This window comes from Taudactylus pleione, unplaced genomic scaffold (assembly GCF_031769625.1).
Source record: "Taudactylus pleione unplaced genomic scaffold, aTauple2 ptg000897l, whole genome shotgun sequence".
In the NCBI taxonomy this organism is placed as follows: Eukaryota; Metazoa; Chordata; class Amphibia; order Anura; family Myobatrachidae; genus Taudactylus; species Taudactylus pleione.
This window is the reverse complement of record NW_028285298.1, coordinates 922,421-938,588: the sequence shown is the minus strand read 5'-3', so window position 1 is coordinate 938,588 and position 16,168 is coordinate 922,421. Positions and strand designations below refer to the sequence as shown.

Genomic DNA, 16,168 nt, shown 5'->3' with positions numbered 1-16,168 from the left:
GGACATAATATAGTGCACCTGAGAGAGGGATATGGCCTCATGGGGAATGGCCAGGAGATGCTGGGGATAAATAGGGACATAATATAGTGCACCTGAGAGAGGGCCATGGCCTCATGGGGAAGGGCCAGGGAAGAGATAGGGGAGGCCAGGAGATGCTGGGGATAAAAGAAGAGGAAGCTACAAGTGAGAATGATAATAAACAGGAAAATTGACAGACCCAAAAAGTGCCCCCTGCGGTGCCCTGTGCCATGGCGCCGGCTGCACTACCCTAGTAACTGCTCTGTCTCCAGCCAATCAATTCGAAATTCACTAAGTCTTGCTTAGCAAACTTTATTTAAACAATAAATAAATACAAATGTAATAAAGCTTTCCTTCTGTGTATTATTTTTTTATGTATACATTTTTGGTGTTGGATAGATATGTTTATATATCGGTGATTCTTTTCTCCCGTGGGAAGGGGTGTCTCAGTTTTAAAGGTCGCTAGCATTAAAATGACGCCACTATTTTTTGACACCCCAATCCATGTGCCAGCTCCTTGTCGATTTGGACAAGAAACTAGAATACAAAATAAAGTGTGCAGTAGGTCGGTTCCCCATCCTGGCGAGCCCGTGAGTAATCCCTTTCACTCTGCTTGCTTTCAGGTGTGCAACTGCAACAAGTACCTGCACATTACCCAGGAGAAGATGGCGCATCTAATGAGAATTCATAACTACCTGGAGGACAACAGGCTAACTGAAGGTGATTAAATAAGATAATGTCGGAAGCAACCTGTAGCCAGTCAGAGCATTATAGAAATCTGGAGGTGGCGTTATCAGGGTCTCCCCTGGTTACCGGACTCCTACCCTGCTCTAACGGGCAGAGCAGAGCCAGGAGTCGGTCCCAGTAATCAGCTGTGTGGTCTAAACAGATCACACACTGATCTCTGCTAAACAGACCGCAAGCTGATTACTGTAAAAAAAAAAATATCTCCGGTGATGACTCCCCTCCGGTCAGCTGGTCTCCCATAGTGCACTGCTGCCCGGTCATCAGGTGATCGGGTCCCAGTGCAGTATGGGAGATCACCTGACCGGAGGCATGGAGAACATCACCGGATCATGCATGTAAGTGTAATTAAGGGAGGGGGGTGGCGGTGGGGGGGTTTCGTGGGGGGTCCGCTATCCCGGGGGGGGCGGGTCTTAGTGCCGGGGGGCGGGGTTTAGCGCCGGGGGGTAGCAGCGGCGGTCGGTCGGCGTATGCGCAGGCACTGTATCACGGTATTTTTTGCGAAAATACCGTTATAAGGCTCCGAAGGGGATTCGCAGGGTCAGAGCTTTATCACAAGCTCTGTCCCTGCAAGGGATTTGTAGTAAATCCCTGTGATATTGCCTGAAATCGCAATGCGAATTCAGTCGTTAATATCACACTACAATCTGCATTCAATATGCGGATTGTAGTAAATAGAGCCCATGGAGAGGAAAAAGAGAGGGTAAAGAAAAGAAATTCCAAACTATACAATCACTAGATTGTCGTCAACGGCTTCACCTGAAAACGTAGTAAAAGCAGCTAGTTCTTTTATCAACTTAATACATAGCATATTTCCTCCAGTAGAATAATATACCACATTATCCCAGTAATAATATACCGGCAGGGGCGTATCTATAATGGGTGCAGGGTGTGCGGCACACCCTGCTCCCATATTACTTAAAACTTACCTCTCCAAGTTCCCGCCTCGGGTTTCAGCGCTGTACAAAAAGACAGAAAAATGGCCACGGCGGCCATTTTTCCGGCATTTTTCGCATGCGCAGTAGACTCCGGGCACACTCTAGAGCCCAGAGTCTACTAATGCTCCGGTGGGCGGCCAGCCGCGATAGTCGGCCACCGGGAAGGGAGGAGGGGGGGCCCTGGAGGGGGAATGCACACGGGGCCCCTTCCTTTCTAAAGACGCCCCTGTATACCGGTCAATCATTAGGCAGTGCACGGGCATAACTGGAATTAATCCAGATGTCCCAAATTCGATCATATGTCTTCTCCGCTTTGCGACAAGTAAACACATGTTTTTCATGTTTAACAGTGGTACGGACCAAGGACAGCCAAGCATTATAATCGTTCCGTGGGAGCCATCCACGACCGGGCCACACATACCTTAGCTAGCATACACATATTGACAATGTATTGCTTAAGATATCTGTCCACTACCTCATCGTCCATAGAGCCTAAACAGCACAACAATGGCGTAGCTAAAGTGGGAGCAATACCTGTATTGGACAAAACTCTCAGAACTTTATAGAACAAAGCGCTAACCATCAGACAATCCCATAGAAGATGCCAGAAAGTACCACTATTTATTTTACACTTAGGGCATATGTCTGACGCTCTCCCCCTAAACTTCAGCAAACTAACAGGAGTTAAGTAGGTACGGTGTAGTATAAACTGTTGAATCTGTTGAAATCTTACAGAAGTCGTGGAAATACGAGGAGCTTCCAGACTGCACACTCTAATTTTAAACATAATAAGAGGTGCTACCATTAATGCATAGCCAATGAGCTTTAGAACATTTACTGGTCAGGACCAATATATAACCAATCAGAACATTAGAAGTTTAGAATCTTTACTGTGCTGGACCAAATATAGCCAATCAGAGGATACAAATATTTAATGGGCTGGACCAAACTGCTGGGCAGGGTCAATATATAGCCAATCACAGCATGTACTGGGCTGGACCAATATATAGCCAATCACAGCATTTACCGGGCTGGACCGATATATAACCAATCACAGCATGCACTGGGCAGGACCAATATCTAGCCAATCACAGCATTTACTGGGCTTGACTGGTATATAGCCAATCACAGCATTTACTGGGCTGGACCGATATATACCCAATCACAGCATTTAGTGGGCTGGACCGATATATAGCCAATCACAGCATTTACTAGGCTGGACATAGCCAAACACAGCGTTTTCTGGGCTGGACTGGTATATAACCAATCCCAGCATTAAGTGGGCTGGACCGATATATAGCCAATCACAGCATTTTTATTGGGCTGGACCGATATATAGCCAATCACAGAGTTTAGTGGACTGGATTGATATATAGCCAATCACAGCGTTATACAGCACAAAAGTTGAGTAACAGCTACAGTATAAAAAGCATCAAAATGTATGAATTCAGAAACAGGCTGCTATTACTATTATTACTGTGCCACAGAGAGATTATTACATATAGCACATTTGCATACACTCACACATAGAGCCATAAGGGCAGATGCAGGTTAAACGCAAATTGTCCGTAATTGCCCGCATACAGAGTTGTGCGCTTTTCTGCTTCTGGGCCGCCCCTATCTGTGCACTCTGTTTCATCGCTGCCATCCTTATCGTAGTGCATTTCTGCCACCCTTATCCCTGGTGCAAAAGCTTCTCCTTTACAACCGGCTTATTTACATATAGACGCGACTCTCCATAGCCCGCAATTCCGTTGACACCTGGCACTGAAATTCACCTACGTGAGAGATGGCGTGTGACTGAGCTTTGTACGACTCATCGACCTCACACTCACGCACGCGGGGTACAGGACATGCGCACGGCAAAACCTCGCAAAATATACGTTGCGCATATGGACCTACCTTGTGCTCTGCGGCAGCCCCTACAGCAGATTGCAAACACACACATGGTGCAAAATTGTCTTTCATAGAACGGTGTCCAGTCATAATGTCGACATGGACCTTATGCCGATATTGTCAGCATGTCAGTATTATGCATGTCGACAGTCACAATGTCAACAGTACATTTGAGTTCTAGATTTTCTTGTTAGGTCTCAAATAGTGAGGGAAAAAAAACAAAACAAAATGGCGACATTTGGATGTCCACATGTCGACGAAACATCCATGTCGACATTCTAAACGTCGGCATAACAACGTACCACACCCCGTATAACTCCGTTGACTACACACTTTTGTTTGTAACAGACATGGAGCAAATATGTAGCCCCCACCTCGTACAATCGCTGTTTTAATTACAATGGCCGTGCAGCGTGTTCTGTGGGTACCCATTGAGAGCTTACAGACATTACACATTGCATGGCAGAAGCTTCAAAACTGAGGTGTTCCAAGCGGCGCGTTGTCCTGGCAGGACATGAAAGGGTGCTCGGTGATTACACCTGTCCCCAGGTTCTCTGCACACTGTGTATTCTGTCTGCATAGAAGTGTGAGAAAGCTGGGCGTTGTTCTCCTCGCAGTGAAGGTGTGTCCTCTCTCTCTCTCTCTCTCTCTCTCTCCCCCCCCCCCCCCCCCCCCCCCATCACTCCCCACCCCACATTCTCTTCTTTATTGCTTCCAAAACAGCCAATTTCCTTCAAGGATCCACCAGTGTTCAGCTTAAAAGGCAGATAAGGCTTGTAATACAGCTGGGAATTGACCTTCGATCCATTCTTAAACCTGGTGCACTATAGTGTTTAACTGGTGCGATAACAGTGACCAGTGTTTGTACGGGGGAAACAGTGATGTCTTAACTGTACGCAAAGGCTACAACCTGCATAATTAGCATTTATAGCGCACCTATGCTTTACACGCAGCGAGGGATGCTTAGGTAGACACGTAAAGCTTTCTTTTTTTTTTTTTAGTTATAACCTTGCTAGACTTTTATAGCAGCACCTGTAGGCTTTGCTTACAGCCGGCGCTGGTGTTTAGTGTGTCAACAGCGGCTAAAACAGAACTGAAATGCAGCTTATTTATTATATGAACAAATAGTCCGCACAGAAATTTACCTCAAGAGAACCTGGGTGAAAATATCCTTGCGTTATGGCTGGCGCAGGCTTTAAAGTAGTGGTAAATGTGGCTCTGTTATTGTCTACTGTATATATAATGTTTATTTTTAAGCTTTCTCTATGCCACAGGTTCTCAAACTCGTTCCTCAGGACCCCAAACAGTGCATGTTTTTCATATACCCTCACAGAATCACGAGGGAAATGATTAGCTCCACCTTTTGGATCTTTTAAAATGTGTCAGTGAGTAATGAATACACCTGTGCTCCTACTGGGTGACCTGGAATACGTGAACTGTGTGGGGTCCTGAGAACCGAGTTTGAGAACCACTGGTCTATGCTATCTACCTAATACGGATTTAAAAAAAAAAAATTCCAGGGATGAGTAAAAGGATAACAGTGGGCACTGATTTTTATAAATGTCTCTCAGTGGAGGTAGCCATTTTGTTTGGTCGGTGGTTATGCATCCATTTTGTTTGGTTAGTGGTGATGCAGCCTTATAATTTCTCTCACAACTGGTAACATCACTGAGGCATGAGGTACTTTGTGCCTCATTCTCGGTGAAATCATTCGTTTCTAGTTAACGGATACATGTGGTGTACTGGTTTAATCCCGATTTTAAGGTAGCTTTATGAAAGGTTGTTTTTTTTTTACACAACATGCTACCCTCACCCCCCAAATGGACTCCATGACAGTGATTCTCACTAATGCAGGGGCCTGCTGCATGGTGGACCTCATTCAGCGCCGACCAATTCCAAGCTGTAGGCTAATTGACGTCCCTGTCATAGGGAATATACTTTGTAAGCACCACTGGGGCAGTAACTGATGTGAGTGACTGAGATTTTCTCTGTAAAGTGCTGCATAATATGTGTGCGCTTATATAAATAACTATTAATAAATCAAATTTTACAATGGGGAGAGACGGACCTGAGTGTGGTTGCGGCTTTGTTGTCGTCCCCATCCCATGCCTTCCCTTATTTCCGGCAATGACAGGCAGATTCACGTACAGTACGTTACATTAAGCTTCTACCTTGTACTTGGGTTCTCGGGGACTAGGCTAGAGACACAGCTGTTTTGAGAGCGCGTTCTGGTCAAACCCTGAAGTTCAGTTCTGTTATCTACATCACTGCATCCAGGGAGGAAACAGTGCTGAGATTTGCATAGTTTGATAAGGTCTTTTCGAAGGTCAGTTCTAGAAAACAACCAAGTAACTAGATTTCTAATTGTCAGTTAAATAGGCAATTAACCTGCTGTAATTGGCATTGTGACAACTTGCCTTGAAGACCTACCCCCTTGCCCATTCGTACTAGACAACAAGGAGAGGTCTTGAAGGTATCTCTGTTGCTTTAAAATATTTAACTTTGGTGGTGTTAACATATAGAACTCCTCCAATGGCTCATCTATTAACCAATACGACCCTTTCTTCTTATAAAGCAATCGCCATTGTGGTCTCGCGCTGTGTATCCGTTCAGCTCTATGTCACGCTCTCTAGAAGGCCACCAACATTATTTCATGGCACTGCACAATTTAAGCCATATGGTACAGGCACCCTGGTCCTCGGTACCATCTAATTTTACTAGTCACGCAAAAGCCATGTTGTGTATTGCGTCAGATGTGGGGCGAGGGGATACAAAGTTCCCCTAAATTCTAAGCTCTCACAAGCAGGGCCCTCTCTCCGGCTTGTCCCATGTCTGTATTTTCCCTGCCAGCCGTGTATGTTCTTATGTTATACTACTGACTGCCCGACGTTACAGTTCTCACCCTGGTCATCATTAAACCCAAGGCACGATTCCACTAACCATTTCCTAAAAATTTGTTCAAGTCACATTATAGCCACATATTCCACAGGGTCACTTGACCCAAGATATTCTGTTAACCCTCCCCCTCCCCCCCACTGGACCCATTTTAAACACCAGAAAAATCCATGCCATTGAAATGAAATCTTTTGGAGTGTTTGGGGGGGGTGGGAACCACTTGAAACCCTCAATGAAAAGTCGCCGCTTTGAAGTAACCTTTTCTCCTCTGGTCCCCTTTGAAGTCCACTGATAAAAGGATCTAGGATAGGCCGGCGGGTCCTCAAACATCCTGCATCATATCAGTATATCCGACGGTCACTTGTCCATCAAGTCTTTTGTCACCTCCATCTTTGTTTGTTGTTCTTCCTGTGCCTTTCGCAGAAGCGCTGTGAAGTGGCGGGTGGCTCATCCTATATATCTGCAAACGCCTAGTAACAAAGGCTTCCACATTTTATTTACAAATAGAATGGCAGATCGTATACTGGTGTACGGCAGTGTGCTGGGGATCTCTGTGGACTTCTTGTCTAGATTGCCGGCATTTGAGAGACAGATTGGATGGTCGTGGTTACTTTGTTGATTGTTTGCTTTCTTGTAGTTGCTTCTATCTCTATATATTATATTTCAGTTTTATCGATCTCGAGAGCAAATTTGAACATGTGGATTCTGGGATATGTGACTCCTGCGTGATGTAAACAGCCGATTGAACCTAAACCAGGAATGAGCGTTAGCCTCTCTTCTTGATCTAAATAAGTAGCATGGAATGCAGCACACACTGATGCATATCTCTCACGTGCAACTAAGATTACCCCACCCGGATTAATTTATGCCTTTTGTGACTCAATAGATCCTGCAAAACTAATTGGCCGAATGTTGGCTTACAAAAATATATAGAATTCAGTCGCACAGGATTACTTAGGGAGTAAAGATACTAGGTTAGGCCCCCTAATTCATATTGTAGAAATGTAGACTGAAGTAAGTGTGGGGGGTTACCACTAAAGCTGCATACACACACAACGATTTAGTAAATGAACGATTTTAGTAAACTATTTTCGTTCATTTTTTCCAAGGGAAAAATGAACGAAAATCGTTTACTAAAATCGTACATTTACTAAATGTAATGAACGATTTTTTTAGAACTACAAACGATTTTTGCATATTCCCTTACTGAAAATCGTTGAGTTGGTCAGTCTGACTGAACTACAAACTACAAAAGTGAACACGATTGAACGATAAACAATATCGTTATCGATAATCGTTCAAAAAATCGTTGTGTGTATGCACCTTTACACATATGAACATGAACAAGACACAAGGAGAGAAAAAAAATATATATATATAAAAGTATATTTTATTTATTCACTTCTTTCACTTTCTAATTTTACCCTTTATTTTCGCTTTTTAATGTACATGTTGATATTCAAATGTCTTTAATAAAAGTTATATTTTAAAGTTAGTGCAACACAAATGACACTTCCAAAAAAAAAAAAATTTCTCTCCTTGTGTTTTGCTAATGTTGGTTTAACGAACTTCGTGGCGGTTTCCACCATGGATCAGTGATATGGGCCCTTTAACCACTTCACTGGCACTGTCCGGTCTCATGCTGCCGCAGCCTGATCAGCTTTCAGTGGTACAGATGGGCTGTCACTGACATCCCATGCGGCCGTTCCCTCCTGCTCCGTCCCCTGGAATTTTAAAGGGAAATCCGATCAGCGCATGTGCAGAGCAGATTTCCTCCTGCTCATCCGACCAAGCAGTGATGTAGCCGCCTGTGACAATTTTGCGTCCCGAAATACAGAGCGTACAGCATTCTGGAGCATAAGCGTTGATAGCAATGTTTCAAAGTCGCCCTGACTTCAGTTCCCCGCAGAGTGCAGAAATCAGCTCCAGCAGAGGGACTGATAATCTATCCCCCCCCCAAAGACGCGATTCGCTAAGCTCTTCATGATGGAGAGGGGGATAGTGCCACTGAGGGTGGGTAATGCCACTGGAGGAGGACTTATTGGCAATGGGGGGTAATGCCTCACAAAGGTGCAATGGCCCGGGGGGGAGGGGGGGGAGTACAATACTTCAATGGTGACACATGGCACTGGGATATTGCGGGGTGTGGGTAGTGCCACAATGGAAACCTATGAACACTATGGGTGAGGGTTATGTTGCTGATGATCTATTACCAATAGAGGAGTGACGGTTTATGCCACTGGGGTATCTATTGCCACAGAGGGGGGTGGCGGTAAGATCCCTATAGATTGTAAGCTTGCGAGCAAGGCGCTCTTGCCTCTTTGCTTGTCTCTTAGTAGCCAGTATTGTTTTATTACCACTTTGTTCCTAATTGTGAAGCCCCACTGGAATAATAATGGGGACATACGGACACCGCTTAGGCATATTTTGTACTTCAGGGTCCATAGGGTATCCACAGGATACCTTGGGGTATAGGTGTGACGTCAGTCTTCGGGCACCAAAGAGTTAAGCTTTCAGCCTCCCAGGATGCACTAGGTCCCCCTCCTATACCCCGCCCCCAAGCCAAGGCATCTCAGTTTCGTTTGGTGCCCGGCCGTAGTCGGAGGCACCTGCTAGAGGGGGGCTTAGAAGAGCCCCTGAAGCTTTTTCTTCATGCAGCTGTGGCTGCACATCTGGATGAACAGCATGGACAGTCAATCCTGACGTCCATGCTGTCTTCCCTACACCCCGCCGGTACCAGAACGCCGGTACTGATCCGGGGATGCTGGTGGACATCTGGGGTCACAGCTAGCGGTGACCCCAGATGTTCCGGACCATGGCCGGATTCAAGGGGGACAGAGGTAAGCAGCGGGGTCCCGTGGGGGTCCCCACTGATCACATGGTCCTAAGTCCCCAGGCAGGGGGCTCCCTGGGGACTGGCTGCAGCGTGGAGCCAGTCGACCAACCTGCGCTTCCACTACCCCCTGGGACAGTGGACCGCAGCAGAGCGGTAGCGCTGCGGCGTCCCAGGGGTTAAATGCATGCCAGGGGAGCGCGCCTTCCCTGTCTCACAGCCGGCGCCTCCCCCGCTGCACACAGCCCTCTCTGCACTGTGCTGACTGGCCCTGTGTCAGCGCTCCTCCCCCAGGCCAGCCTTCTCTCTGCTCCTCGGTGGCCATCTTTTCTGAAGCATGGTGAACGCTGCTGGAAGCCTGCATTGGAAGCATCGTGGTCTGGGTCCCCCCGCATACCTCTCCTCCGCTGTGGTCAGGTCTGTGTATGCAGCGCTGTGTCCTACCAGGCCCTGTGTCTGTGTAGTTGAGTGATCAGCGCTGTTAGTGCAGAAATTGTTATTTCTCTGCATTGTATGTGACTGTGCTAGCGCTGCTGCCTGTAACTTTTTTTCTACACTGTCAGCTTTATACTGTCCCTGTTTTTTCTGCTAAGCCCTTGCGGTGCGGTGCTGCAGGGTGGTCTCTCGCCTCTTAAATATATAATTGGTGAGAGGGGTCACATACGTGGTGCCATCATGTCTGAAAGTGATTTTCCCCTCCGGCTACAGTGTACTACGCATACTTGCCGAAATTTGGGCAGGGGAATCCGGGAGGGGGCTTGCAGGTCCGTCCAGCAGGGAGGATGGGGGCGGGTCAAATAGGCGGAGCGGGGGCGTGCCTATGCGATTGCGTCATCGTGGCCCCGCCCCCCGCTTTATAATGACATTATTACTGGCATTATAAGGCAGGGGGCGGGGCTACGATGACGCGATTCAGCACGAATCGCGTCATCACACCCCCGCACCGTCCACTTTTGTGGCTGGCGCAGGGGTTAGAGGGGTGTCGGCGTCCATTCCTGGGGACTTGCCTAGTCTTGCGGGGTGTCGGGAGCGGCACCCGATTTTCGGGAGGCTCCCGACAGTCCCGGGAGAGTAGGCAAGTATGGTACTACGTGTAAAGTACCGTTAGCGGAGGGGGAGGGTAGCGCGGAGGGCCTCTGCCGGCAGTGTTTGCCTATGCCTCTTATGGTTACTGCACCGGTACAGGAGCCGCCCTGGGCTTGTTTCGCTCAAGCGCTTACAGCCTTAGTGGGCCAGTTAGCTCCGCAGCCCGCGTTTACACCGATGGGTTTGTCCCAGCAGTCAGTGGTGTCGTCACCCATGCAGGGTTTCCCACGACAATTGGTGGTACCCCACAGTCTCCCTATTTCCCCGCTCCCGGTTTCTCAGGAGCCAGCGTGGGTTAACTCCCTGACGAGTTCTGTACAGCACTTGTCGGATGTGTTGCAAGGGGAGTCTGTGATGCGGCCGCATAAACGGCCGGTGGCGTCTCTGTCGGCTCCTTATGAGGATGACGAGGGGACGTCTGATGATGGGGAGATTCTGGATCCTTACGATCAGGAACCTCTCCATGCTAAGGACGCTGATGCTAAGTCCAAAGTATATATTCCTGGACTTATTCGGGCGGTCCGCACAGCCTTGGTGATTGAGGACGAAGTTCCCCCAGCGGCTAAATCTAAGTATGCCTTTTTCAAAGATGTGAAGGGCGATGCCACAGTCTTTCCTCTTTTGGGTCAGTTGGTGGACCATTTAGAGGAGGCGTGGAAACAGCCTGGCAAAAGATACCAGCCGCAGAGACGCCTGGCGGTGGCTTATCCGTTCGCGGATAATTATTTTGCAAAGTGGGAGTCCACTCCACAGGTGGATTCTCACGTGACCCGTCTTGTCCGTAGTGCCACATTGCCGATGCCATCCATGTCCTCCCTTAAGGATGCTACGGACCGCAAGGTGGAGATCTGCCTGAAGTCCGCTTATTCCCTTGCGGGGGGGGGCAGCACAGCCGGCTATGGCCATTTGCTGGGTTGCCAGAGCGATGGAGTGCTGGGCGGATTCATTAGAGGCTTCTTTTGATTCCGACTGTCCGGCCGAACAGGCGGAGTTGATTGGCAATCTCCGTGATTCGGCCACATACATCAACGAGGCGGCCCTAGACATTAGTACTCTGGTGTCTAGGATTTCTTCAGCAGCGGTAGCTGCTCGTCGCACCTTGTGGCTGCGATCCTGGAAGGCGGACGCAGATTCCAAAAAGGGTCTGGAGGTGTTGCCGTTTGCCGGAGAAGTTCTCTTCGGTCCGGATCTGGATAAGATTGTGGCCACGCTGGCGGCAGCCAAATCGGCTTGTCTCCCGTCGGCCGCTGCTCCTTCTGGTTCTGGACCATCGTCCTTTCGGTCATCTAGGGCCCAGGGCAGGCCCAAACCACAGTCGTTTCCTCGACAGGTTGGCCCTAAGAAATCGGTCAAGCCCCGGAAGCAGACATGTAGTACCAGACGTCCGGCCCCCAAGCCAGATGACAAGCCTGTGGCCTGACGGTCCGGGCCTCCCTTTGGGGGATCCCAGGGTGGGAGGCCGCCTGCTGCAGTTCACCCAGTGTTGGTCGACCACTACGACGGACACTTGGGTTCTGGAGGTGGTCTCCCACGGGTACACCCTCTCCTTCCGGCACAGACCCTCGGCTCGATTCTTCACCACGGGTCTACCATCGGACCGGAACAAGGCTACGGAGCTGCGGAAGGTATTGCACACTATGCTCCAGGCTGGAGTTATAGTGCCTGTTCCATTCTCCCAGAGGGGCCAGGGTTTCTATTCAAATCTTTTTTAGGTACAGAAACCCAATGGGTCGTATCGTCCGATTCTCAACCTCAAAGCACTCAACAGGTCTTTGCGGGTACCGAAGTTTCGGATGGAGACCCTACGGTCCATCATTCTGGCGCTGGAACCTGGGGACTACATGGTGTCATTGGACATACAGGACGCTTACCTGCATGTCCCTATTCTTTTGCGCCATCAACAGTTCCTCAGGTTTGCAATCCGCAGCGACCACTTCCAGTTTCGGGCGTTACCTTTTGGCCTGGCGACAGCACCACGTGTTTTCACCAAGGTGATGGCGGTCATGGCGGCTTCTCTGCGGCTGCAGGGAGTCCGCATGTTGCCGTACTTGGACGACCTGTTATTGGTGGCAGGATCTCCAGAGCTCCTGTTACGCCACTTGGACCTGACCATTGCACTGCTGCAACGGCACGGCTGGCTAATCAACTGGCAGAAGTCCACTCTAATCCCGTCTCGGAGGATTCTGCATCTTGGAGCCTTATTGGACTCGGGACAGCAAAGGATCTTCGTGACGGAGGACAAGATCTCTGCTTTACAGTCAAGGGTGCGCAGTTGTCTGCACAGCCGCCGGGTGTCCCTACACTCGGCAATGAGGTTACTGGGCTCCATGGTGTCGGTGTTCGACATGGTGGAATACGCCCAGTTTCACTCCAGACCTCTGCAGCACCTGATCCTGTCCAAGTGGAACGGGCTGCCTCAGTCTCTGAAGTCCCAGACGATTGTGCTCACCCCGGAGGTTCGCCTGTCACTTGCTTGGTGGTTACAGACGACCCACCTCAACAAGGGACGTCCGTTCTGGGTTCCAAATTGGGTCCTGTTGACAACGGACGCCAGTCTTCGGGGCTGGGGAGCAGTTTCGGGTCCACACTTGTTCCAGGGCAGGTGGACGCCGACAGAAGCGGAGCTTCCAATAAATATCTTGGAACTCCGTGCGGTCTTCAATGCTCTCCAGCAGGCACATCGGTTTCTCCAGGGTCACCCGGTGCAGGTCCAGTCGGACAACGCTACCACCGTGGCCTACATAAACAGGCAAGGAGGAACTCGCAGTCGGGCGGCTCTCGTAGAGGTCTCTCGGATCCTGGTTTAGGCGGAGCGCAATCTTCCGGCCATATCAGCGGTCTTCATCCCGGGAGTGCTAAATTGGGAGGCGGACTTTCTAAGTCGCCAGGACGTTCATCCGGGGGAATGGTCCCTGCACCCGGACGTTTTTCAACTGCTGGTGGACAGGTGGGGTCTTCCAGAGATCGACCTCATGGCGTCCCGGCACAACAACAAGTTGCCGGTGTACGGGTCTCGCACAAGAGACGAAGGGGCATCTCTGGTGGATGCTCTGTCTGTCCGGTGGACGTTCCGGTTCGCATACCTGTTCCCTCCGCTCTCCCTTCTTCCACGGGTAATCCGGAAATTCAAACAGGAAGGAGGGACGCTCTTGTTGATAGCTCCCGCGTGGCCCAGACGGCACTGGTTCTCAGACCTTCAGGGTCTGTCCGTGGACAGTCCTCTGTGGTTGCCGCTACGACTGGACCTTCTGTCTCAGGGTCCTTGTCTTCACCCGGACCTGACTCGGCTGTCTTTGACGGCGTGGCTGTTGAGACAGCCATGCTGAGGTCCCGGGGGTTTTCCAGCTCGGTGGTGCGTACCATGTTACGAGCTCGGAAACCGTCTTCCGCGAGGATATACCATCGCGTGTGGCATACGTTCTTCCAGTGGTGTCGACCGAGAGGTTATGCACCGCGGGAGTTTCGTCTGTCTCGGATTCTCGCCTTCCTGCAAGCGGGACTAGATCATGGGCTTCGCCTTGCTTCTTTGAAGGTACAGGTTTCGGCCCTATCTGTCTGGTTTCACCGTAGGATTGCTACAATCCCGGATGTGCGCACCTTTATGCAAGGTGTTGTCCGCATTCAGCCGCCCTTTGTTCCACCTGTGGCGCCTTGGGATTTGGCTGTGGTCCTGAGGGCTCTCCAAGGACCGCCGTTTGAACCACTGGGCTCAGTGGATCTTAAATGGCTAACAGCTAAGACTGTTTTCCTTCTGGCTATTGCTTCGGCCAGACGTGTTTCTGAGTTAGGGGCTCTTTCTTGTAGACCCCCTTTCTTGGTTTTTCATGGGAACAGGGCAGTGCTCCGCACTCGGCCCGAGCTTCTTCCCAAAGTTGTTTCCCTGTTTCATGTTAACGAGGAAATCGTTGTTCCGGCCTTTAATTCACCGGGTCTTTCCGTGGGTGAGGCCTCTTTGGATGTTGTGCGGGCCTTAAGGACTTATGTTGACCGCACTTCTTCGTTTAGGAAGTCGGACGCTTTGTTTGTCCTCTATGGCTTCAGTAAAAAGGGTTGGCCTGCTTCAAAGCAAACTTTGGCAGCCTGGATCCGTATGGCTATTTCTGAAGCTTATCTTCATGAAGGCCTGCCGGTTCCTCCTTCTGTGAAGGCTCATTCCACTAGGTCTGTGGGTCCTTCGTGGGCAGCTCGACGTGGTGCCTCTGCAGTCCAGATCTGCAAGGCTGCTACGTGGTCCTCTGTCCATACCTTCGTGAGGTATTACAGGTTTGACACCTTCACCTCTCAGGATGCTTCCTTCGGACGGCGGATTCTCCTTTCTGCACAGGAGCGTCCCCACCCTTAAAGGATACTGCTTTGGGACATCCCCAAGGTATCCTGTGGATACCCTATGGACCCTGAAGTAGAAAATATGAGATATGGTAAGAACTTACCCTTGTTATCTCTATTTCTACAAAGTCCATAGGGTTCCACAGGACTCCCGCCCTGTCGCACCTGTGCTGCAGATGAGCTTTGCTCTGGTCACCGGTTTTCCATCTCCCTCTGGTGAGAATGTGATTCTTGTATGTGTCCAGATCTTTGTTCTCTCTCTTCCTTCTCCTCCTCCGGCCTATGGCTTCGTAACTAACTGAGATGCCTTGGCTCGGGGGCGGGGTATAGGAGGGGGACCTAGTGCATCCTGGGAGGCTGAAAGCTTAACTCTTTGGTGCCCGATGACTGACGTCACACCTATACCCCAAGGTATCCTGTGGAACCCTATGGACTTCGTAGAAATAGAGATAACAAGGGTAAGTTCTTACCATATCTCATATTTTTTATTCCCCACTAAAAATATTTAAATACATTTTTTTAAAAGATATTCTTCATTTTTAAAAAGATAATTTTTAGGACCTTTATTTTTAGAAAAAAAAATTGTTGAGTGAAGTGGTTAGCACGTGGGCTGTATGAATATAGTTGCACACAAAATCCGCAATAAACGGCGCTGGGAATGAGGAGACATCACGGGGAAACGTCAGTAAACACGTTACGGAGTGACTTTTTTCCTTTTCATTTTTTTGCTATATTTCTTTAACTTCCAAAAATAGTCACAGCATTGGCCTCCTTCCCCCTCTCTGGAGATCTGCATTCCCTCATGTGACCCATTCTTCACCTCTACCCCCCAGGAAACTTACTAAATGCTCTGCACTTTATTACAGTGTATCTTTTATTGTAACCCTCTGGTTAAAAATTAAAAAAAAAAGTGCTCTGCTATCTTGTCCCGGTGATGTTGGGAGCGGAGAGCGCCCATCCTGGCTGAGACGCCTCTAGGGGGAAGGGAAGAGAAATACCAGGCATTCCTAGTAGTGTGCAAAAGGTCGGGACACAATAGGCAGCCTCCGACAATGCCTCACACTTTCTGTTCTTGGCTCCCTTCCCAAAGTCTTTCTTACTAATGGGAAAGTGAGGGAGGGGAAAGCGAACGGTGGTGCATTAATGGAGGTGATCGCTTAATGCGCGAGCTTAGAATCACCTGATCCTTTATTTCCACTGTCGCTGGTCGCCCTGTGATCTGTGCCAAACTTCATTTCCTACTGCTGTATACCCCCTTATTATAAGGGCCTTATGTTGTTGGCATACAGTAGGACTAGTGAGGGCTTATACAGTAAAATACTGCATGCAACTTACACATGTTGTAATGCAAAGGTAAGTAAACTGCGGCACTCCAGCTTCTGTGGAACTACACATCCCAGCATGCTCTATCACAACTTTAGTTGGTAGGACA

At 49.1% G+C, this 16,168-nt stretch overlaps 1 protein-coding gene across 1 annotated transcript in view; it reads left to right on the top strand.

The window, feature by feature from the left end:
- The window catches only part of EXD3 (exonuclease 3'-5' domain containing 3), a 253,305-nt gene that overhangs the window by 233,780 nt on the left and 3,357 nt on the right, over window positions 1-16,168 (top strand). The window contains exon 21 of the mRNA XM_088459144.1: window positions 642-738. Coding sequence (XP_088315270.1) covers window positions 642-738 — 97 coding nt within the window. The remainder of the gene's footprint in view (window positions 1-641; window positions 739-16,168) is intronic.